Genomic DNA, 27,356 nt, shown 5'->3' with positions numbered 1-27,356 from the left:
TCCAGGGGTAAAGAATCACTAGTTTGACAGAGACACACCTCTGTCAAAATCAACATCAGCACTTGCTCCAAGGTCGGCTGTGAGATGCACAGCTGTAAGAGAATGTTTAAAAATGTGATGTCAAACATATAGGTCTAAAATTAGAAAAAATCCTCACCAGTCATTCAATTCTCAAACCCTGGACATTTTTGCAACCCTGGACAGCACTAAAAAACCAGAACTGTCTGGGCTAATCCCGGAAATATGGTAAGCCTACCTACAGGTCATGTGGAAAAAAATAGTATGAATGCTGTGGGGCAGGGAATGTCTGGCATGATGTAAGTTTAGTTTCTTTTAAATATTGTAAATGACAATGGATGTTCTCTGATTCTTATTAAATATTAATCTTACTTTATGGGTTTGTTAAATATTTCAAATTTTTGAAATGATAAATATATGAAAGTTCTAATCAGGTATAAGAAACTTGTTTGGTACTACTGACTGTATTAGTACCCTAAATTTTATAGTCTTATCAACAAAAAAAAATACTGTAAAAGCCTATATATTTTCAATGAAGCTTAACTTAGAGATAGTAATTGTTAAGATTCATATCTTTCTTTATTTTGAAATTTTTTTTCATAACCATGTTAATCATGCTATTCCTTTCTCATAAGTACTATTTTTATTTTTATACCAATATTTGAATTATTTTATGACTACTTACTAAAAAATATTAGGCTATGTCTATTATCACTAACAAGTAAATGAACAATTATAAATCATTTTCTTAAGGAAACATTAAATTTCTAAATGACTGCATAGTTACACCATCTCTTGCATGGTCCTTAGTATCCTTTTTCTTATGTGGTGTACAATTATGCAATTGGATTCCCTTCCAGTACTCTATGTAAATGCTGCTACTTTTAGAAATCAATTATTCTTACGTCAGGCTATAAGCAATTCAATCCAATTCTTATAGACTTGTTTTACATTCTATCAAATCATAAAAAATTTTGTCCTTTGCAAAAATTTATCATTGTTACTTGAATTTTGCTTTCCAGTTGCTCTGCCAAAATCCATAATTCTCATTCATAAAAAGGACTGTGGAAGCTATTACTTGATAAAAACTTAATTCTTTATCTCTTTCCTAGCTTTGCTCTTTATCCGACACTGAACAAGTACTATGTAGACAGCTCAAAATTTTTTTCTTCATCAGAATAAATTTAAATCTGATATTATACCCCCAATTAGTTACAATTTGACACTTGTTCCAACACTATTACATCCAGTACTATTTTTAAATGTGCAGGATATTTATTTACCAAAAGAAAACCTGAAATCACAATACGTATTTGTATATAATGATCCCTGATGCTTGTCTTCTGACTCCAGATAAATCCACATGTCATTCACAAGTAGGAAACAATTTAGGCAATTGTTATTATTTATTTTAATACCAGTTCTATCGATTAATTAATTGTTAATTTTCCTAAGTTTTTCAACTTAGGTATTTATTTATCACCGCTAGCATATTCTTTCATAAAATTCAGACTATTTTAGTTAAGATCTTATTGATATCTACATCCCACAAAATCTATCAAAGAATAATGCACTCAAGTCTGTTAAACGCCTTTTTAAAATCAAGATTACAAAATTTAATTTGTATAATTTTTCAATTAATTTCTTAACTGCAAAGATCTTATAACAAATACAAATAACAAGTTGTATTGGTTGGTTCATATGTAGCTAGATATAAAAAATTCTATTCTTAAGACAAAATTTCCTACTGCAATCGTCTTCATATTATATTAACATTGAATAAATTCTGATTAATTATATGGTAGTTTTTTCAGTATGCTTATCATTCATAAAAAAATAAATGATCTCGGCTCAATTTCATGAATCTAGCATCTTACAAACTTTCCCTACACTACAGTGGTTTAAGTAATAAACCACTAAACCATTTAACTCAGAACTATGCTGTCTAATCTTACAGGTTTTTCATATCCTCGAACATCTTGTGTAACTCTTCTATTATCACTGTGTTTATTGAATTATGTAGTATAACTCATAACTCTAGAACTACACAGTTCTATCAGAATATAGATCTTTATAATATTTTGTTAGCTTTTTTCCATGATAAGCTTATTTCTTTACAATTAACTTTGCCAAATTTGAGACATGCAGTTTACTTTCTTTTTTTATTTCCTCCTCAATATCTGAAACTCATAACTTTAAATATTTCTTTCCTTGTATCCTGTTCCTGATGCTTAGTGCTTCACATGACATCTTCTCAATTCATATCTTGATGTTATTTCACTCTACATTAATAGTTTCCTCTATAGAGATTAAGGTAAAGATTCTCCAGTAATCTTTCTGGTAAAGTCATCAAATTCTATTTTACTTTAGATGATGAATTATATTGTTTTTAACTACTTCAGGCTGTTTCCCTCCATCATAATAGGATTAATATGTTACCTAACAGTAGGCAATGATCACATATATGACTAAGTTACAATTTTATACTGTAATCTTTTTTCTTATTTGAATACATCATTTTTCATATACAATAAAAATAAGGGTGAAAATACAGTGTATATCAGTTAATGTGAAGGTATGTGTAATTTTGGTTGAGGATAAAGAGCCACTATAATAGTAATAGTATGATCTGTGAAAGCAATTTTTTAATATGACATTGAGAAAATAAGTCCAGATTCCAAATGGGTGCTATTCCTTATATTGCAAGAGAAATGATTAACCTACTGGGTAAATATCTGCACTGTTTTGGGCAATTTAACAAAAGTACAGGTCTCTCAATTTAGAATGGTGAACTTCCTCTTCTGCTTTGAGGTTGATCAAGGTTGTTCAATAAACGTATGAGTAAGGATAAAAATACAGTTGAAAGAAATGGATTGAAGGATTATGACAAAAAAATGCAGCAAAAAGTGTTATAATAGACACTGAAAACTGATAACACTTTACTGAAGTATTAATGTCTGGGTCTTTTAGTTAAAACTGATGTTTTAGTTGTGAGTTTAATGATTTCAAGCTTCAAGCTTTCATCAAGAAGAAAAATTATCTACAAAAATCATAGAATGTATAAAATACTATCAGTGAAGTACGCAGATTGAAGACTAATAACATTATTAGCAAATCATTTGCTGGCAGTAAGTTCATTTTCTTAATCATGACCATGAAAAAAGTAATTTAAATGTAATGTTTTACATATTTAAAAAAAACAGTTTTTTTGTTTGATCTTAAAAAAAATTTATTTTAATGAACATATTAACTCACGTTTCACATAAACTAGCACAGTAGCAACATAAATGTCAGAATCCAGCTTTGCAAAACAAATAAAAAATTCAATTAACTCCCATTTTAAATAAAATTGATTCTGCTGAAATATTTATAAAAAACAATTACTATAAATAATTTAATTATATTAATTTCATAAATACAGATACACATTTTCCAGCTATTATTAAAAATATTTTAACTGTAGCAAAAAAATAAACGAGGTTAAGACAAAAAATAAAAAGTAAATAAATAAAAATACACAAGTGTTTCTGAAAAACAAAAAAAAAATTGAATGCAAACTTCCTTAATAGGAGTAATGATAAAATACTGAATCTACAATATTTTGTTAAAACATAATGTACTCTTTCAGCTTTTTCTACTTTTCTCTCTCAATAAGTAATATTTATGAATCTTATTTTCATTTCATTTTCACAGGATCATAAACTTGAATATTTATGTTCAGGTATTTAAAATAGAAATAAATTTTAATGAATTACTTTTGATAAGTTGTAATGGGGAGAGAGAACATACTTACTAAGAAAATAATTTTCATAAACCATTGAAAAAAGTTTGAAAGTTCTATTCAACTGATGTGAAAGTTATGGAAACAAATTTGTAAAATTAACGTTTTACATTCAGTAGTTATCTGGTTAAACAGAGTGAGTAGGCAGGGAAAATAAAACAATAGATATTAATGATTAAGTATGTATACTGTCTGCATAAAGTTAATTACACAATCCAGAATAATACAACTTAAATTGTGAAACAAATTTTAGCTTAATTGTTTTCATATATATATTTTTTTTTATGTGTAATTACTACAGCAAAACTGTATTTCTTAAAAATAAAGCATGCTTTACCTCCACCATTGATTACAATAACCAACTGACCTTCGTTTTGGTGGATTCAGAACATTCTGTATTGGAAGAACTATTGGGTATTATTGGAATTGGTACATTTTGATAGGTGTGTTTAACAGAAGGTTGTCTACTATTTGGACTGGTCAATTTTCTTGGAGCTGGAGTAGGAGGAGTTGAAGGATCTCTTCTTTCTTCATTATTATTATCTTCCTTTATTAAGGATGTTTTTGATTCAGGAGAGTTTTCCTTAATAGGAAGCATTGACTGTTTAGAAGCTCTCAAGGAACGAAACTGGGGCCAATCAGAACGAGATCGTTTGCAGTTTCTTAGTGAACCAAACTTTCGATCATCACTCATAACACTTTGGTCAAGAGTTGGAAGGGAAGGGCCGAGCTGGCTTCGAGTTGATCCGTAACCGGATGAACCCCCATATTGGCTCATTTCACTTGGGGGTCGACTCCCTGGCCCTGGTACTGCACCATTTATGTTTTCTACCGTAACAGGCTGTACAACACAAGCATGCAAACAAAAAATGTGTTAATAAAAATTAGTCAAAACAAGTTAAATGTGAAAAAATTAAAACAAAATAAAAATAATAAAATCATAAACAAAACAATCAGATAAGAAAAAAATATTAAAATTTGTTTTTATTTTTTAGTTTTGTAGTTTGCTAGTAGGAGAAAAATCCAACAAAAATGTGATCAAAATCTAGTTTGTCATCTGTTTTTCAGCTAAGCTATAATTTTTTGGATCAACTGCAATAATAAAATGAAAATTAAACTTGAATTTAATAAAATAAAATTATTATTATTATTATTATTTAGAATTCATTACTCCAGTATTATATAAAAGAAATTAAAAAATTTAATTCCATTCTGGTGATATTTGTCTAATGTAATTTAGTATTTGTATTATTAGTATGAATTTCACTAAGCTTCTTTCATTGTTTGTAGAAAGCTTTTTGTGTTACTTCTTGCAGAAATGTTTACTGATACATAAAAATATGCATGGGCATTTTTTTAATTTGGTTAACTTGTCAGTGCTATTTTATTTGTAATGTCAAGGATACTAAATATGAGTAAAACTGATGAATTTTAACACTAATCATTTTGGAAATGAGGAGTTACTAAAGTAAAATAATTAAATATTAGTTCAAAGTTCTATAAAAACAAATTAGTAACAAAGTGCCACATACTTTTCATTACACACAAAATTTCACAACATAAAATAAAAGAGAAGTAGTATTGAAGTTAACTTATGTTCTAAAACAAAATCACTGTCTCTAATTTCCTGTAAAAAATATAACTATGGAAGTGCAATTCAATTTGAAAGAAAAAAGTAAATAAGAAAAGTAGGTTCTAGCATGAAGCAAACAGGTAATGGAACAAATGATTGATAAATCTTATTTGAGTTATCAGATGTTTTTATAGGAAATACCAAATGGGTATTTTAATATAAAATTGGAATCAATATCAAGTATCCAATTAAAGATTTACTTATTTAAAAAAATTCTTTAAAAAAAAAAGATAAATTCTTAAAACTTTAACGTAACTTAGAATATGTAATTATTTAATATTTTAAATGTAAAATTCAAATTTATTGCTTTAATTCACACTTGTGAATTTTTATATTTATTTATTTATAACATTTTTCTTTGTGTACGTTCATAAATCTCTTGAGTTGGAGAATAAAAATAATTAATAATCATGAAAAATATAGTTTTATATTGATGAAAAGTAACACGAAGTATAATTTAGTAATTGCCAACACCCAATTTAAAAATCATAATAGAAGAATATACACTTGGAAAAAGCCAGGCGATACTGGAAGGTATCAGATAGATTATATCATGGTTAAGCAAAGATTTAGAAATCAACTCGTTGACTGCAAAACTTACCCTGGAGCAGACATTGATAGCGACCATAATTTGGTGATAATGAAATGTAGATTGGGGTTTAAAAACCTGAAGAAAAGTTGTCAGATGAATCGGTGGAATTTAGAGAAGCTTGAGGAAGAGGAGGTAAAGAAGATTTTTGAGGAGGACATCGCAAGAGGTCTGAGTAAAAAAGATATGGTAGAAAATGTAGAAGAAGAATGGGAGAATGTTAAAAAGGAAATTCTTAAATCAGCTGAAGCAAACTTAGGCGGAATAAAGAGAACTGGTAGAAAACCTTGGGTTTCAGACGATATATTGCAGCTGATGGATGAACGTAGAAAATATAAGAATGCTAATGATGAAGAAAGTAAAAGGAACTATCGGCATTTAAGAAATGCTATAAATAGGAAATGCAAACTGGCGAAAGAAGAGTGGATTAAAGAAAAGTGTTCAGAAGTGGAAAGAGAAATGAACATTGGTAAAATTGACGGAGCATACAGGAAAGTTAAGGAAAATTTTGGGGTACATAAATTAAAATCTAATAATGTGTTAAACAAAGATGGTACACCAATATATAATACGAAAGGTAAAGTCAATAGATGGGTGGAATATATTGAAGAGTTATACGGAGGAAATGAATTAGAAAATGGTGTTATAGAGGAAGAAGAGGAAGTTGAGGAGGATGAAATGGGAGAAACAATACTGAGATCTGAATTTAAGAGAGCATTAAAAGATTTAAATGGCAGAAAGGCTCCTGGAATAGACGGAATACCTGTAGAATTACTGCGCAGTGCAGGTGAGGAAGCGATTGATAGATTATACAAACTGGTGTGTAATATTTATGAAAAAGGGGAATTTCCGTCAGACTTCAAAAAAAGTGTTATAGTTATGATACCAAAGAAAGCAGGGGCAGATAAATGTGAAGAATACAGAACAATTAGTTTAACTAGTCATGCATCAAAAATCTTAACTAGAATTTTATACAGAAGAATTGAGAGGAGAGTGGAAGAAGTGTTAGGAGAAGACCAATTTGGTTTCAGGAAAAGTATAGGGACAAGGGAAGCAATTTTAGGCCTCAGATTAATAGTAGAAGGAAGATTAAAGAAAAACAAACCAACATACTTGGCGTTTATAGACCTAGAAAAGGCTTTCGATAACGTAGATTGGAATAAAATGTTCAGCATTTTAAAAAAATTAGGGTTCAAATACAGAGATAGAAGAACAATTGCTAACATGTACAGGAACCAAACAGCAACAATAACAATTGAAGAACATAAGAAAGAAGCCCTAATAAGAAAGGGAGTCCGACAAGGATGTTCCCTATCTCCGTTACTTTTTAATCTTTACATGGAACTAGCAGTTAATGATATTAAAGAACAATTTAGATTCGGAGTAACAGTACAAGGTGAAAAGATAAAGATGCTACGATTTGCTGATGATATAGTAATTCTAGCCGAGAGTAAAAAGGATTTAGAAGAAACAATGAATGGCATAGATGAAGTCCTACGCAAGAACTATCGCATGAAAATAAACAAGAACAAAACAAAAGTAATGAAATGTAGTAGAAATAACAAAGATGGACCCCTGAATGTGAAAATAGGAGGAGAAAAGATTATGGAGGTAGAAGAATTTTGTTATTTGGGAAGTAAAATTACTAAAGATGGACGAAGCAGGAGCGATATAAAATGCCGAATAGCACAAGCTAAACGAGCCTTCAGTAAGAAATATAATTTGTTTACATCAAAAATGAATTTAAATGTCAGGAAAAGATTTTTGAAAGTGTATGTTTGGAGTGTCGCTTTATATGGAAGTGAAACTTGGACAATCGGAGTATCTGAGAAGAAAAGATTAGAAGCTTTTGAAATGTGGTGCTATAGGAGAATGTTAAAAATCAGATGGGTGGATAAAGTGACAAATGAAGAGGTATTGCGGCAAATAGATGAAGAAAGAAGCATTTGGAAGAATATAGTTAAAAGAAGAGACAGACTTACAGGCCACATACTAAGGCATCCTGGAATAGTCGCTTTAATATTGGAAGGACAGGTAGAAGGGAAAAATTGTGTAGGCAGGCCACGTTTGGAGTATGTAAAACAAATTGTTGGGGATGTAGAATGTAGAGGGTATACTGAAATGAAACGACTAGCACTAGATAGGGAATCTTGGAGAGCTGCATCAAACCAGTCAAATGACTGAAGACAAAAAAAAAAAAAAAAAAAAAAGAAAAGTAACCAATGTTTAAAAAAGTAAAATTCATTTCTGTTTAATATAAATAATTTTTTCATTTGTTAAAAAAATTGCTCATGAATCATACCCAGAATTCCATCGTGTAAAATTAAATGGTCTTCAACTGAAAAAGATATATAAAAGGGGAACCACTAATACCACTACACACTAATGTAAACTTTAGGTTTTTCTTGGGTAGAGCAATAATTTTTAGGTTTTATTTTCTGCTGTTGGTTACAGACACCTAGAAAACTGGATAGGTTCTGGTTACCAAAATACTCAAGTGTTTCTTTTCTGAAAAAAAATTCAGAAGAATAGAAAAGGCTTAACTAATATTTGTAATTGGAAATTTATTTTTTTCCTCAAACATTTTTATAACATTGGATTTGCGTTTCAATTAAACAGGCATATTTTATAGAAAAGAAGATGAATAAAAATATGGTCACAAAAAAATGAATATCTAACAGTCACAGGAAATTGAACCCAAGACAGGATTAATTTAGAAACCAACTTACTGAATATATACTATTATATATCAGTTGACTAATCATTTACTAGCCTTATATACATAAAACTGATTAGTTAGATAGATATAGACAGTGACTGTTGTTAGCATTGGCATATTTGTTATTTGTTTCTATGAAATGATAGTAATATAAACTAAAGTTGTAGTGTTTTTTGAATGAAAAGTCTAGAAAAGCAGTAAATTAGACGCTATTAAAATTATAATAGAAGTGGAATCTAAAGATAATAAATTCTGTGTTTAAAATGTGGTTAACCTACCTAGCTGTAAAAATAATGTACAGAATACTTTCAGCCTTAGATCTTTATAATAAATATTAAAAATTGTGATTGTTGAATAAATGTGTAAATTTGGAGTAGTATAGCTTTTATTTTTTACCAGGAGGTGTTTAGATAAAGACTATTAATAATTTGTAATTTTTTTTTAATATTTATATTTATTTTATATTTTGTAATATTTTTTTTATATATTTTGTTAAATTGTCAGTGGTGAAAATAATACAAAAACTGGTAAGTAACATTTAATAATCAAAAAGAACCAAAAATATTTTTCAAACTAATGCTATTTAAACTTTATTCATATGCTTAAATTTGCTAGATCTTTATTAATATTAGTGCTGTTTTTTTACATTGTTATTGATTTAGTTTTTTGAGTTAAATACGTATTAGAATGTAATAAAGTAAATTTGGTTTCCCATTAATTATTAACAATTTTTTTACAGCTGTAATAAAGTCTAAAATGAAATATTACTACTATTCAATAAAATTTAAAAGTAAAGTCTTGGATTCAATTTTAAGAAAATTAATTTGGCAAGCCAAAGTTGGAACAACATCTGTCATGTTATATTCCAGTACTTTATTAAGTTTAAGTTATATTTTCACACACGTTAACTTAAAGGATTCAATCATCTTGAAAATAAATAAATTATAGATATATTGAATATTAAAATTTATTTTAAATATAACATTTTATATAAATATCAACCTAGTTCTCTATAAAAAAAGAGAATAAGTAGCAAAGTTCTGTTTAAAGGAAATAAAGGATAAGTAATAATGGTAATTATTAAAAAACAAAGCTACTACTACTGCTATAACAAAATTAGATATTTCAAATAAAAAATTAATTTTCCAAACTACAGGAATATAAAGAACCCATATTTGTCTGCTTATTTAAAAACTTATATAAAATAATTTTTCCAAATATTAAAAAATATTAATGTCTTAATTTCAGATTATTTAGTAGTAACTGTTCTTTCAAATGTCTTTTTTGTAGGTAAAATTGCAGAAGCCAATTTCCATCTATTATGGTATATTGAGGTTTCTACATAATTTTAAAGCAATTTATTATTTTTCATTATTTAAAAAGTGTCGTTCCTAGAGTTTTGAATAGCTTTGTAAGAGATAACAACTGAAATGAAAGAAATGTTGTTTTGGTTTGAGTGCTGGTTAAGACAGAAAGATGCTACTTAATAAGGCAAGAAATATGTGTTGATTTTGAGGGAAATAACATCCTTTCTGTAAAAAAGGACCTGTTCAGTAAAGTGATCATCACTGAATTGGCGCATTTGTTAGGTTAGATTTTATATTCTTTAATAAAAAAAAAAATACTAAATGTCATTTAAAAAAAAAAAAAATGAAAGAAATTTTATGATAAGTGAATAATATAAGTAAATCTTTAATTCGATATAAAATTTATTCAGTCATGATAAATATAAAGGGTAATATTCAAAGGAATAATCTAAAAAGAAAACAAAAAATTAAAAACATCTAAATCATGCATAAAACAATGTGGTAGTTACAACTTCTATACTGAATAAAACTGAAACGATGACGCTTAATGAAGTAGACAGCAGCGTTATGAACTTACATCAATACGTTATAAAGAATGAACATGAAGTAGGTTTAGAGTGCTGTTTCATACAACAGTGGCTCATAATCCTAAAAGAAGGAAAATTATAAACTATTAGGAATAATAATGCATGCAAATGCATTTGATTAAAAAAAATTCTATTGTCTTTAAATTAATTAAAGAAAAAAAATGAAGAAACTGATAATTTTTAATTAAACATTTCTAATTTAGTTATTTTTCTTGTTAATTTTTATTTTAAAATGTAAAATACACTTTTTAAGGGAGCTATGAGGTTTGACTGGAGTAAATTTATAATAATTATAAAAAAAATGGTAGACTCTCTGTTGGTTTTCTACGGGAAAAATTATATGATTTCAGAAATATGCTCCAAAACTTTCATCAGATTCTGTTTTAATATGATATCTTGTAGATGGCTTAATTTCTAAGGCATTTAGAAAAGCTGTTCTATGTGCAATTTAAGTGCAAGTAACAATCTTGTTATGTAATCCATTTATTATGTTATGTTTATTGGCTTTAGGGAATTTATACTCATGTTTTCTAGAGTGCTGATTTTTACTTACTTGTAGAACTTCCACGGAGAGGTTAATATCTTTGTGAATTTACTGAATCAATCTTTGTAAACTGTTTGCTAGAAATATAGATAATACTGGCCTACTTTAGTATGTAGGACATACGGAGTGTTTCAGGACGTATTCGCTGAACTTCAGGAACTGATTCAGAACACCAAAATGAGCAAAAAATTCATATCAACATAAGTCCTATTTTGCTTTGATTTCCTTCTGGACGCTATTATTTTCAACAAAATAATTATTTCTCAGGAATGAGTAAACCTACTTTCATTAAATTTGGCAAATCTAAGACTAATGTCTTATTCTACAAAATAAAAAAATTTGAAAAGTCACCTATAAAATTTTTAAATAGCGGCCATCTTAATTTTTTAATCTTCAATATCTTTGTAATTATTTGTTTGATCAAATTTTTACTTATTACAATATTTATTTAGTATTTTATTTTGAACAAAATGACACCTCATTTGTAAAAATCTGTTGACAATCAAGTTATTGCAGACAATTAACCCGACAGTACACTTTTGCACTGTAAAGGAAAGCTGATAATTTTTATTAATGTATTATTATTATTATTTGTTATTAATAATTTTTATTATACATAGTGGAGGAAATAAAAACAGGCAAAATATTTTGTAACACTGTATATTCAGTAATATTTACAGTGATATCTAAATTCTACAAATAAGGCAAAAATTATATAATTCAACAACCAAAACAACAAAAGATCAATAATTCTTTCATAAACTGAAAATACTACTGTATTTTAAAAATAAATTTTGCATACCTTCTATTTCAAACTAAAGTAATTTTCCTAATTGCTTCAGAACCTACCTACAGCCACATAGGGGTCAAATGGTGATCACAAAGGATTTGAAAAGATTTTCTCAATGGAAAATTTATGAAAAGTAACTCATGTGTAGCCAGTTAATTATGAAATAAAAACTGAATGTAAATTTAGTATAAAAAGTTCAGGAGAGAAAAAACAGCTGATAAATTACTAGAAAATAAAATTAGTAAAAACACTGCACACGATACATTACTTGTATATAACGAAAGTACTAATTACTTTCGTATGGTAACACTATGGTTTTAAACCATTTAAATATACCTTTTAATTCATTATACCTATCTTGGAGACTGGAATTATCAATAAGCTAAACAATGAAAAAGGGAAAGTAAAATGTTACACTTTTACTATGTTTACAAGAATCCATTTTTAGTAACAAGTGTCAGATTAAAGTTTTTTTTCTATTAAAGTAGATTTGATATCCTATTAATTTTATTTTGAGGTTATCAGTAGATCAAAAAGGTGTTTATTCCAGAGACGAGAATTTGATGTTTTTAGCTTAAAACATAATTTTCCTTTTATCTTTGTTTATAGAAACTATTACTTGACCCTAATATTTTATCCGACCAAGTAAAACAGATGTTCAATTTCTAATATCACAGGATTAAGCAGATTTTAAAAAAAGGAGAAAAATAATTTTATTGCATGGTAGAAGAAATGATAGGTTATCTGAAAAGAAAACAATTAGATTTGTAAATTAAGCAAGACATTAACTTAGACATAACTTAGTCATTAAGAAAATAAATGAAAATTTCATTAATATTTTACTTAAGTATTAATATTTTATTTCTTAAGTGTCAAGGCCATAATGCTATATTTTATGCCCATTATGGGCTTACATTTAAAATGTTTTAATGATTGTTAGTATCTTATTAAATTATATAAAATATTTTTAACTGAAAAAAATGATGAATTTAGATATAATAATTAAAAAAAAATTAAGTAATTAAACAGCTGTAAAAATAATTTTTAGGCATAAAAAATACATTTGCACATATCAAAAAACTTAAAAGATAAATATAATAAGAAAGCAAGTATTCTATCATGCAACATTACTTAAATAATAGGAAAAAAAATTAATAACAACCTAAACTGAAAAATAAAAGTGAACAGAAAAATATTTCTCATTAATTATTTTAAAATGATTTATTTTGGGTTCGTGAAAAAAATGATGCAATCAATTTTAATGAGTTAAATAATAATCTAGTGTCTAACAGTAAGTCTGTCTATCTGTGTAAAAAAACCATCATTATGTATGGTGTTTTATCACCAAATAGAAGGGCAACTGCTAAATGTAATTTCTTCTTCCTTCATCTACATATCTAATGTTTTCAAAAGAGTTGGTTTAATTATGATGATTGAAACTACTTAGATCTTGTTATAAGAAAGAATTAACTATCAGATAAAGTATAAAAAAGAATGATGACCATAAAGAACTAGTTACTTGTATATACATTAAGAAAAAAAAACATGCAATATCAGAAAACTTATCTTGTGCATTATAACAAAAAAACATCATACAATATTACCTTATTTGGTGGATTCTGCATTCCATGGAATGGGAGGTTCTCATAGAAGGCATTGTTGTCTGCATCTGGCGGCAGCAAGGCATCATTGGGAGACGAGTTCAAGTCAGATTTATCTTTGGTAGCCGAAGGATTTGGACCTGAAACAGATATATATATATTTTTTCTTTATTCATGCAGTCATTTTACTGTTTTCACAGCTAATTATAAATAAATTAGATAATTTAAAATTGCATTGGTAATCTGTTTTTCAGTAAATAAATAATAAAGTTGAAGTAAAAGAATTCTCTGTAATAAAGAACAACTCTTAAATATAAGAATTCTGTTTAAAAAAAAGTTGATTGTTTAGAACTATTTTATTTATAAGCAAATGATGCAATAGCTATATAATGCAAATGCTTGTTTTTGAAACTTGGTTAAAGAATGAATAAAATCTGGAACATCAGTAGATGAAAAAAGTGCTTGGTAGATACTTTTATTATTTTTTTAAAATTAGTAGTCATCTTACTGAAAAGTTATTTTTTTATGGTATAATTTTTCTTGTCACTTAATTTACATCATAGTTATAAAATAATAAAAGTATCTATGTTGGCATGAGGTATGAGTTAACTATTTTTTAAACTTACATACTTAAAAAAAATATCTGTTTAAACAGTTTTAATAAACTATATTTTTGGATCAAAGTCTAAAAAAATAATTTTATTTATTTCCTTTTTGGGTCAGTTCGTAGAATTCTTCAAGGAAATTTTTAAATTAAATACAACCTAATTAAAATGTGATATAAATACAAAGTAATAAATTATTTTAAGTTATTTTTTTATGATTAATTTAAAAATGCTTTCTATTTTTTAATCTATTTAATTGCTGTTACTATTTCAAGAAAAACAAAAAATTGCCATAGTAGATAACTTGTCTTATAACATCAGTACTATGATTAAACGCAGTGATTCTAATCCAATATTTAAACAATAGATTTATTGGTAGATTTAAAAAAGTTTTAATCCAAGATAAAGATAATTGATATTTAATCATGTTTCTGATAAAACAAGAAACATCAAACTGAAACTGATATTTATCTTTGTGAAAAAATACTGGCATGTTTTTCACTTATATTTATAATAAATAAAATAATATATCACAAGCATAGTACTAGAAGTAAAAACTCATTGAAGAAAAATATGTGGATATAAATAATGAAAAAAATTACAATTAATGAACCAAAAGAAAATGTTAAAAAAATATTTTCCATTTTTTAAACTAAGGAAAGAATATTTTATTACAAAAAATAAATTGTGAATAACAGAAATTAACATTAAATTTTCCTTTTATGTGATCCCTTAGTTATCTTCACATCCTCAACTCACAAAAGAAAGTAGTCAAGTTGTGTTGTTCGATGTGTTCAACAACATTAGAATCCAGGTACTCATGACATGTAGAAACTAACATTAAATAGGAGTTCATGTTTAAATTCAGTGCTAAATTTTAATGGCAAGTTCTTAAAAACAATGTAATTAAAAATGATAAGATGCATTCTGAAGACAAAAATAAAATTTTCTGATTAATGGATTAGTGGTTTAATGATCACAGATATGCTGTTGTATGTAATGAATGGCTGTAATAGGCTATTGTATGATGCTGTTGTACCAGAGTTCAATTTTATTGAAGGTGTAGCCTTTTAATTAGATTAACAGTATATATATTAGTGTAGTTAGGCTATTCAGTTAATGACGATGTTTCTTGAATGACAAATGGTAACTACAAAATATAAACTTCTGTACTCTACTGAGCTTACTGCTTTTCTTAAAGTAATTTAATGTTAAGAAATTTATTGAGATAAATACTATTGAGAAAGGTAAGATAAATATTAGTGAGATGAGGTGGGTAAATGATCTCATAAAATAAACAAATAATAGTTTATTTAAAATTGACAGAATATTCAACAGCAAAGCAAATATACAAAATGAATGTAATGAGATATTATAACTAGAGTGTACTGCTCAAAGTTGATGTGCAGACGGGATTCATGTCCGACCAGTGTAAACGAATTAGGTGGAACTAATAAAAAAATATGTAATCAGAATTGATAAAAGCACTGAATAAAACAAGAAGCATATAAGAAAACTGAATAAGTACTTGTAATTAAATAATTAATCTTTAATTCAAGGCATTAAAGCAGAAATTATCACTGATCACTATAATGAAAACATTCAAAATTTATCTAACTATACAAATTTACAGAGGAAAAATAAAAAATAATAAAATACATTACAGGATCTAAAAAAACTAACTGGCCAAAAATGGAGTGTAAATCTCTTTCATTGAATAATATTATGAATTTTCAAAATGTCTAATAATACTTATTTACTTACTTGATCCAGGTTTCTTCCGTTTTCTTGATGCACCCTGGTGACTGTTTGCACCATCTAACTTCTTGAAAGTGACCACTATAGAGCAAATGCATCACACATACATGCAGTGTTAAAAAATTAAAAGAAAACTTAAATTAATAAAAAAAACTTAAAATTATGGAAGCATTGAAATAAATAGAAATAAATAAAATACAACAAAATTTCTATATAAAAAAAACAACATAAAAATAAGCATAAAGAAATTATTTAAAAAAATGATCATGTTTATCATTATGTTTTACTAAGAAAAATATGAATTTAAACAGTTTAAATTACTTATTAGGAAAATAGCTAATTTTTACTTTTGGAAATACTATAAGATAATTAATTAAAGATCAAACACTTGTAAAAATATAACACTTAAAGTACAGTACTCAATATAACATGCAAATTAATCAAAATAAACTGACAGAAATAGCAACGGTTCACAATTTCACACACAATACAAAATTTGGTAAAAAACCACAAAGGGTATACTCTACAAAATTCTATTTTACTGGTAAAATGCAGGAATGATCTAAACATCACAAAATGAGGAAACGAGGAGAACTCTTTTTGACCTAATGAAGAGGTTGTATAACATTTTTCTTGGTTTATCTTAATTTAATAATCTTCATGAGACTTTGAAAAACTGAGTATCTGAATCTTTTAAATATTTATTTGATAAAAATTAAAAAAAATAATTTTTTAATTGTACATAAGAAATTATTAATTCGCCTCTTACCTCCAGATTTGCCATGAAATACACCAGGCAATGTATCTGAGCGATATTTCGTCCTTTGCTCAGGAGTGAACATTTGTCGTATCCTATTCGCTCTAGTATGTTGACTTTCATTGGATAAATTTGCTAGACTGATGGCTCGCCTTTGTTGTCTTCTGTGTGAGTGGGGTAAGGATCGCTGTTGATTGTTGTTTGATGTTGAGTTTTGGGTGAGACGGCTGACACTCAGACTGTGTGAAGTATTGACGTGCACAAGGACACCCGGGCGCAGAGGCCATTTTGGTGTAGTTGAAGATGCAGGAGGGGCACTGTTACCTTCTGGGCTGGATATAGTGTATTATAAAAATTAACAATAAATTCTTTTGACTTATTTAGGTTTTACATTAAATAAATTTTTTGCTATTTATATTTACGTTATAAAATTGAGTCTATTAATATTTCTTCAAAGTGACTTATGTCATTGTTTAATTATGAAAATAATTAATTCTCTGGTAATATTATTTATTTTATTGGTGATTATACATAAGTTTATCTAAATTTACTCTGAGACTAAGGAATGGTTAGCAAATTACTTAGGGCTACTGTAAACAATCATGTAATGTTAACAATGATGATATTATTTAACAGGACCAATGTTGTATTCATTTTTACTATAATCAAATTTTTATGAGATGATGCTCATATACAGTTGGATTTCTTCCAAATGAAAGGTTTTCTAGCAACATCCTCATCTGAACCCAAATAAAATAATTCCTATTAAGTCTCACCACAGCTAAGATGAGTCCTAAAATGATCAAATTATTCTCTTTAAAAATACACAAAGTTAGGCCTATAAAATCTGACTGTATGCTTCTCTTACTTACTCAAATACTACTTGAATTCTTCCTAATTGAATGATCAGATGCATAAAGACTAGATAGGATTGGGTGTACCAGGTTACTAGGTTTAGAGTTATTATGTAAATGACAAATTCCTTTCTACCTTATTAGACAAAATTTAATTCACTAAATCCCTTATGTAGAGATGGATAATTGGTCAACAAAGGATAAAGTGATTTTTCTTTCTTTTTTTTATTTATCCATCCAAAGGGAAATTAGTCTAGTATTCTTTCTTTAGTGATCTACAGGAACCAGTTAATGAAATGTAGTTTCAGCTGTGGCTAATGGTTTTTTATTCATTTTCTTTTATCTTCTAGATGCAATTCCTTGAGACATTGCAGGATTCACTCCAATATCTTGTTCAGACCAATTTCTGTCAATTGAATTATATGTTTTATTCATAAATTTACTTTACTAATGACATTATTTGTCAGTGAAATTCCACATATTCTGTAATGATTAATATATTGCAGTTATTTCAATTTTCTTTTGTATTTTGAAATTTAATAAATATATTCTAAAAAGCAATTATGTGATTGAAATTACATGTAAGAAAAATTACTCATATTTAATTATTTAACAAATTTTTAGATTTTTTAAAATAAATTTTATTTCATTTATTAATTTATCAGCAAAATTATTTTCTAGGTGTTGAGAGATTACATTTTCTATTCAAAGTGAGAACCTCTAAATATTAATTTTTTATCTGAATTTGTGGGTCACTTAAAGAAAAATTTCCTGGTACATCGGATATGATTTGAGATAAATTGGCATGAGTGTTGTATATTTTTGTAATCTATGTATGAATGAGTGCAATTATTTTTTACTTGTTTGACTGTCTCTTTTTCTATGTGTTTTAATGTATTTGCAGTAATTCACAACATTTTCTCTTTTATCTTTTTTCTTCATAGGAACTTTTCTTTGTGATGTTACATTTGCATGTTATCATTTCATCAACCATTACAATTGTTTACACTTATAATTACTTCTGATTATAGAGATTTCAGTTATAATGATGTGTGGTAATTGTGTTACTGAGTAAGAACATACTCCTATAAATCTTTCTTGTGTAATGTTACAAGATATTACTATGTTAATGTTGATTTTATCTATTCTGTAAGATTATTACACCTAGATCTAAATAAGTTGTTCTAGATGAAAAATCACTCACTAATAAAATAAATACTCACTGCAGAGAAATAAGTATTTTATTACTTATTCATCTATGTTTATTAAAAATATTTGAATAAAGTAAGTAGTTTTCCAAATAATATACATATATTTTTTTAATAGACATTTCTAAAGCAATGATTATTTGCTGAAAATTAATTATATAATTTTTATTGCACCATGTATCCATAACTGTACCAAATCAATAAACACATTTTTAGTTATGGACATTATGTTAAAACATGAAATGAAAATGATATTTCTAATATGGTTAAATCTTGTAATGATACATATGGTACCAAAACTATATTAAAATTTTACGAGAACTATTTACAACATGCAGTTTTAGCTCAAATAAAAGTTATGCTATGTTACAATTATTATGTTTTATTTATAAGTAAACAATATATATATTTTTAGGTTTGTACAAAAATATAAAACTTTTTTGTAAATAAATAATTATAAATAAATAAATTAAATATGTTACACAAATTTGTACATGTGTTATTTTTAGAAGATAAACCAAGATCGTTTTCCTTACACCAAATAACTACAATATAATACACAAATTCTAACTACACAACTACATTACTACATTTAAATAGAATAATACTATTTAAACCAGTCTTAAATCAAACACCCTTAAACTCAAGATGCAAAATTTCTATTTAAACGCAGAATAAAACAAATAAGCTAAAGGAAGCAAAACAAATTAAAAAATGTGGTACAAAAAATAGGATAACTGACCACTTAACGGGAAGATACATAATGATGTTTTATGACTGGGTCTGCAATTATTGAATATGGTATTATAAACTTAACATGCAACAAATTAATTTAATTATTAAAAGTTACAAAAAAAAGAGGAATAATATTCAAGCAGAAGTTTAGGCAAAAGTAAAAAAAAAAAAAAAAAAAAATGGGATAAAATTATGCACATGCTAATTATTTTGCATGTGCATTATAAAATGGCATTAAATATTTTGTAATTGCTTATTATTGCAGTCATTTAATTTAAAGTGCAATACTAACATTAAGTTACAACATTATAATCTTTCTTTAATATATTTCTGATGTAAAAACTTATTTTTTAGCATTTCTTATAAATTAGTAAATATTTACTTGAAACTATACTACTCGCATTTAAAAAGAACTTTATTAGAACTGCATTATGTAAAAGTTGGAAAGTTGTATGTGAAAATAAATTTATTAACCTCTTAACTGGATGCAATTATATGTTATGTCAATGGGATTTTTATTAAAATCATTTAAATACCTGATATACTTGCTTATATTGGAAAAATAATATAAAATCTTTTATAATCAAATGCTAATTGGGAGCTTATATACAGTAAATTAAATCGTCTTCACTATTTTATAGACATATCTTCTTTTATTTCCACATTTATTTTGTTTTATGAAAAAATTTGTCAAATTGTGAATAATTTGGTAATTTTTTAAAAATACTTCAAAATTATCTTTACAAAGTTTGAAATTTTGATAGTGCTAAGTGATCAGATAATAAAAGTAATGATGAAAATGACTGAAAAAGATAATGTAGGCAACTATATTATGAAGAATAAAATTATAATCATGGTTCAGAAGTAAAAATTTTATCAAACTTACAATGTTTTTGAGCAAGTCGGTCTGAAACTGGACAAAAACTAATGCATTTCTACCTGGGCTTACAGCCTGTCAGTAAAACTTCAAATATATAAGAGAGTGATGCTGTACATTAAAAATAAAAGAAGTATACACTACGTATATTAAGAAGAGCTGGTATTATTTTATATATATATAGAAGTATCATACACTGTGCTGAATGATAGATCAACATTTGTAATACGTGAAAAAAATTGATTTCCTGTAAAAAATGCTGCTTTACAAAACTGCATTTCTAATCTTTTAAATTTTCAGATAAGAGGTTAAACTAAATATTCATCTTAAGTTGATACAAATTTTAAGTAAATAAAAGATAAATGAAAATAATTTTTTTTTTAAACAATGTGAATAATTTTGAATTTTACTCCTTGATTTTTGAAAACATTTTAATACTTGTTAAAAACTTGGAGAAATATACCTACATTACAGAAATATAAAATATACCTTTTGCTTATGTTACAAACTTTATCATTAAACTTATAAAAATTTTCCTAACTATTAAAAAAATATGCAACGCTAAAGTTAAAAAAAAAAAACACAAATAATATTCTTTTAAATAGTTCTACCTTTTACATTTTTTATTTTACTATTAAAAAAAATTTTTACTTTAAATAAATGATACAGAAAATAACAAAAATAATGACTAGAGTTATTAACTTCTATCAGTTTTAATTTAAGTCATTTGAATAGATAATCACTAATGAAAATAACAACCACTTATAAATGATGAACTGGAATGGTAACTAATAAATTAAACAGAACTGTACATCATCATGCTCAAATCACCATAGAAAAACATGAAGTCACCAATACCTGCAGAAATAATATTCATAAGTTACATAAAAATGCACTTTATTCCAGAATTAAAAGTTAGTAACTGAAAAATAACACCTTAGTATTTATAAAATAATAATCTCATCATTTTTTTCAAACAATATTTCAAAGAAAGAACACTATCTACTTATTTTTTCTGGTGTTTTCAATGATGGGATTAATGATGTGTATTAATAATTTCATGTAGAATTCATTTTGAACCATTAAGAGATACTTTATCTCATTTTTACTATTTAGATAACTCCTAATCTGCTGTAATTTAAAAATATTAATATAGCACATATAATTTTTCTATCATCTGCATCATGAGCACTTACTGTATATTTTGACAAAAACAATTTTGATAAATAACAAGGAAAACATTTATCAAAGTAGTGCATTGAATGCAGTGTGCTTATATATGGGAGTAAAGCTGTGGTCTCTTGGTAAACTAGAATGTGACAACTACAGTTTTTTAAAATACAGATGACAGAAATAAATGAAAAAAGAGCTCTGCTAGTGATAATGGAGGAAAGAAAAACTAAATAAAAACTTGCTCAACATCTTTCCAGAAAAACTTTAAGAAAAATACCCACATAATGACCAGAGCCATTTTCTTCCACAGGGTGATTAGTGAATGGGCTGTACATGCTACACTAGTGCAAGAAAACTGTGATGGTCAGAGAGACACTTTACTATATCAAGGCATTGCGCCTTTACAAAATAAGATTAAAATAAACCTGGTGTATAGGATTTATGTTACTCTCTTTAATACTTATTATTGAAATAACACTAGTTTTTAACATTCTGTTGTCTGTGAAGGTTATTACTGAAAGTTACACAAAAAAGAATTGAATAGTTTCTTTGTGTAGTTCTAGTCAAGATTTTTGCAGTATAATGCTAGTAGAAGTTATTTTACTAGAATTTCAGATGTCATTCCCATTCTATCAACAGAAAAACTAGCTATTGATGAGAAGAAAACCTGCACTGACAAATTTGATACCAGTGGAAAACTTGTGTTTGATTTTAAAATCACTTGGCAGAACTAAATTTTAAACATATTTAAATCAAATTTTATTTTATGAACTTACTTTTATTTATGAAATTTTATTTTTAGTAAAATATTTAAAACACTAGTTACATGTTCTATGTTTTTTTATTGATTATGTTAATTTATAGTCAACAACAGATGTTTTGGTTTACATTATTTTAGTAAAGGCACACTGTTTGACCAATAAGATTATCATGAAATGTTATATACTAAAAAATAATAAAGTATAATTATTTAACTTTTTAGAGATAGAAACAAGCAATGTAAATGTTAAAAACAGTAGTGTTATGAATTTATTTTTTTGAAAGTGTAGATTTGAAAATGTATCATCATTATTAAATGTATCATCATCATTAGTACTAGTAGGAATAATTATGTTTTAATTATGATATGAATACATAGTATTTGAGTTCTTTGGTCAGCACTAAACATTTTTAATATATCATTTTTTATAGTATTTTAATATGTTGCTATGATTTGATATAATAACCTTCCTAGTCTGAGTGTAAACTAAATAAAATTCATCATAATCATTAAAAATACCAATTTTAATCAAAATTTAAGTTTAAATTTTCAAGACTGAAATTCCGACAGATAGAACAACAGTTTTAAATATATAGACATCAATATGTGATAGGTTAAGATTACTTAGAATTGTTTTATTGATTTATTACATTATTAGAATACATAAAAAAAAACTTTCTTTTAAATTGAACTCAGACAAATAAAATGTAAGTTCTTTTTCAGATTTATTGGTCAGAACACAGTCATAAACTATATGGATTATTACCACCAAAACAGTGTTAGTGGTATATATGAAATTGGGGGACCAGTTTGAAAAATTATAGACAAAACTGTTGGAAAATTAGCCAATGTAATGTGAAATAAAACATTTATTACTGTTTATGTTTTAAACAAATTACTTGTTATAAAGCTGGTTGCTGGTGTATAAAGCTTGGATAACTTACTTAGAGTTAGAAAGTTAAGAGTTATTGAAATTTTATTAGAGCAAGAATTACAGTTTTTTTTTTAACCGTAAATGAATAGTGTAATCACTGAAATTTTACTTTTTAAGCAAACTTAACTGCTTGGAATAACAGATTAGAATATAAGTACTTTCTTTTTCTGTTTAGCCTCCAGAACCATTGTAATGTATTACTTCAGAGGATAAATGAGGATGATATGTACGAATTTAAATGAAGTGTAGTCTTGTACAGTCTCAGGTCAACCATTCTTAAGATGTGTGGTTAATTGAAACCCAACCACCAAAAAGAACTCTAGTATTCATGATGTAGTATTCAAATTCGTATAAAAAAAACTGCCTTTGCTAGGATTTGACCCTTAGAACTCTTCACTTCAAAATTATCAGACTTGTGATGACATGTTAACCACTAAACCAGCCCAGTGGGCAAGAACCGAGTTCTAACAAACATCAAAATACACCATTTAATAGCCATTAGTTATCTGCTCTCTTTATTTTTTATCATAAATTAATTCTTTAAATAAATTTAAGGTAGGCTTATCTTGACTGAGTAATTCTGGATTTCCTCTTGTATCAACTATACAATTTTTTAACTCAATATTTTTGATAAAAAATTTAGACCAGACCAAGTGATCATATTCATATAAACATATATCATAACAGCAAAATGCTCAGCTAAGAATTACACAAAGGGTAAAGATGTGATTTTGTGATACCTTTTCAATACGGATTGCTACATTACTTATGTCAAGATTATTATAGGTACATGTTATATAAGTTCTAATAAATAACTATTTGTTTATTAATTTTAAGGTTATGACAAATACCCAAACCCAATTAAGGCTACCAACAGGTAATAAATTAGTTTTCTAGTGCATAAAAATGCTAAGCATGATTGGAATTTGAATCCAGAATATTCTGGGTGAAAGGCAGAGCTGCAACCTCTTAGTTATGAAGATTGACAAGTGAGTAATATTGCTATAAATGATAAGTTTAATGCTATTTAAATATGCCAAGTTTTCTTAATCACTATTATTATATTTGTATTCCTCATTGTTTAAACTGAATGCTTAATTTATTTATAGCTGGCATTATGAAAGTATTCTTATTTTATGATAAGCTGAAAACAAACATTTTTAAAAGTATATCAAAGTTTAAGAATTGCTATAAAAAGATTCAGTAATTCAAAATGAAAGAGAAATTTGATGAAATCACTGATTATCAACAATAAAGTTTACTGTTAAATTATCATATTATTTATGTTTAATGGATTGTGATAGTAATAAAATAAATTACAATAAAAAATAAAAATATAAATAATTAATGTAATAAAATATAGATTTTCGTAACAGCCTGTTATATGATAGTTTAATATGAAATTAAATAAAAGATTATTTTTACATCTATATTTGTTTACTTTTTCAGTAAAAAAAATTTTATTTTTTAAAAACCACACAGAAGTAAATAGATACATAGATGGCTTTTCAGTTACTTAAAAAAAGGGAAAAAAATTAAAGTATTTTAACATTTAAAATTTGTAAAAAGAACTTCATGCAAAAAACAATGATATCTGTTTCAAAAAAATAAATAAATTGGACAAAACATAAAAAAGAGAAAAAATTAGTAATTAAATATGTACTCACTGAAGATCGTAGAGGTTCATAAGGAACCTGCCATGACTGCTGCAACAACCCCATTACCATAAGCACACCAATTTTAATACTTACATGCTATGTTACAAGGAACATTGACAAGACAGAGACTTTCTATGTTCTAATATTACTACAGCTATATTTTATAAAACTGACCTATTTATTCCTTAAAATTATAGATTTAATATTATTTAGAGTGAGATATGTATTTAAAAAATAAAAATATGTATTATTTTTGTAGGTATTCTTAGAAAATTTAAGTGAAGCAATATTCTAGCACCTTCATTAGGTTGAGGATGTTTTAATAATTTCAAAACTGTGCCTTCTACAACTACACTCTCTACAAATGAATGGCAAAATATCCTCTTGAAGATAATTACTGGAAAATAGGTATGAACAGAACATAAGAGTGGTATGTCTTTTTTAATTAACTCATTCTGTTTAATATGTAGCTTGTTTTTTAAATTTAATAAATCATTTTCTTGTAAGAAATGAGAATTTTTAATTAAAAAAATTTAGAGGTGAAAAATAAAAATAATATATTAAAAGATTTAAAGCAACAATTTTATGTTCTAGCAAAATAAGAATTTCTAAAGTTGTTTGGAAAATCTTTAATAAAGTATTAACAAATAATAAGGTAATTTTTTTTAAGCAGACTTCAGAAATGCTTGCACACAACTTATCAAAGATAATCAAAGTGAAACTTTAAACAAATCCTTTTTAAACTTGAATTAGTGTACATTCTAAACTTACCAATTTAATTAGACACACACTTGAATTTATTTGAAACATAAAATTTGTATAATTTTCTATAATGTATATCATGAAAAAAAATAGCTGGGTTAAAACTTGTTTGATTTCTATTGTTCAATTAATTCAGGCTAGTTTATCACTTAAAATTCAAACAATGTTTCTTATTAGATGTGACAAAATTGTAAAAATAAAAACAATATTTAATATACTATTGTATAGTATATTTAATATACTACTATTGGCAATGTATTTCAAATATAATTTTTGATTTCAAGATGTAGCTATAAAATTATCTTGACCCAGTAAAGTTAAATAAAAATTGAAAGGCATTCACAAATATTGCAAAAGGAAGTAAATCATTTTGAGGGAATCAGGAAATGCAAGATATCATTTGCTGCATAAAAACATATTGATTTGATTCTTAAATAATTGAATTTGATCTATGGAAACTGATTATACCACCTACTTCAAAATGGACTGGTTGATATATTTCTTTGCTGTGTCTTATGTATATGCAAGGCAGTTCTAATATACCTTTTTCTGCTCCAAAACTGATCTTTGTACTTTACATAATGCGTAGTATTTTATATAATTTGATAGTGTTATCATTTCAGTACTATAAAAATTCAAATTATCATTGACATTTCTGGGTCAGTAAAACCTTAGTTAAAGATTTAGTCAGTAAAGACCTTAGTTAAACCCTAGTTAAAGATAAGAATAATTTTTATTTTAGTTAGAATTCTGGTATCCATGATGTTCTGGTTTTTAAAAACCTGATTACTATGAGCTTAAATTTAAGGTGAAAAAAAAAAAATGTTACTCCACTCTGAAGTTCCTTTTGCTCTGATTTAAACTACTTCTGAAGCTAGTTGGAATAAATTAAAAATTTTAGTAACTTTCATAATAAATTAGATTGTATTTTAGTCTATAAAAACAATTTTATAATTCTTATTTTGGTTTATTTCATATGCAAAAATAATTTTTCATATTGTAATATATTAATTACAAACAATTCAGTTTTTAAACATTTCTAAAAACAGCAAGTTACAAAAATAAATAGGTCAATTTTTTATTATAAAAAGAAATACAATGCATGTATTTCTTGTTCATTTAACATTTCTAAAAACAATTTACATTCTAATTTGGGATTACACATTTCTAATCTTTTGTAATTCATATTAAATACATTCTAGTCTACTTTATTAATCTGAACACACACACACACACACACACACACACACACACACACACACACACACACACACACACACACACACACACACACACACACACACACACACACACACATACAGCCAAAAAATTCATCTGTACTATAGGCAATTATGACATTATGCAATAGGTTGTTTTATAAGATAAACTAAATACATAAACTAAAAATGTTATTTACATATTTGTAAAACTAGAATATATTTTATGACTAAATTTGTATTACGTGTTAAAATTTCACATTAATGTTTCCAGTAATATGAAAAGAATATCGTAATACGGAAGAAAGTAACATTTTGGTATAAAATGAATGCTCAAATGTTTCAATTTGGGTACTTCAGATTTTGAGTTATTTATAAAAGAGGAACTATTTTATAATTGTATTACCATACAATTCCTCCATCAACTCTCAACTACAGAACTGCTTCTTTCAAAAGGAGATTAGTAAATAAATTAGTAAACACACACAC

The 27,356-nt window shown here is 26.4% G+C and overlaps 1 protein-coding gene across 13 annotated transcripts in view; it reads right to left on the bottom strand.

Moving 5' to 3' along the window:
- nrm (neuromusculin) overlaps positions 1-27,356 on the bottom strand; it is a 797,795-nt gene that overhangs the window by 19,628 nt on the left and 750,811 nt on the right. For 4 of the 13 annotated variants that reach the window (XR_012755069.1, XM_075355516.1, XM_075355512.1 and 1 more), the window contains 5 exons: positions 24,898-24,936; positions 16,702-17,021; positions 15,939-16,013; positions 13,573-13,709; positions 4,167-4,640 (listed from right to left, as the gene is read on the bottom strand). Coding sequence is in view for 12 of the 13 variants with exons in the window: in XM_075355516.1 (XP_075211631.1) it covers positions 4,167-4,640; positions 13,573-13,709; positions 15,939-16,013; positions 16,702-17,021; positions 24,898-24,936 (1,045 nt within the window). In the remaining variant the exon portion in view is untranslated. Of the gene's footprint in view, positions 1-4,166; positions 4,641-10,624; positions 10,696-13,572; positions 13,710-15,938; positions 16,014-16,701; positions 17,022-19,493; positions 19,535-24,897; positions 24,937-27,356 lie in introns of all 13 variants that reach the window. The other 9 variants (XM_075355520.1, XM_075355521.1, XM_075355519.1 and 6 more) reach the window with 6 other exon arrangements.

The sequence above is a fragment of the Lycorma delicatula genome, chromosome 2 (genome assembly GCF_047948215.1).
Source record: "Lycorma delicatula isolate Av1 chromosome 2, ASM4794821v1, whole genome shotgun sequence".
Lineage (NCBI taxonomy): Eukaryota > Metazoa > Arthropoda > Insecta > Hemiptera > Fulgoridae > Lycorma > Lycorma delicatula.
Note: the sequence above shows the minus strand (reverse complement) of the source record. Positions and strands in the feature narration are given on the sequence as shown.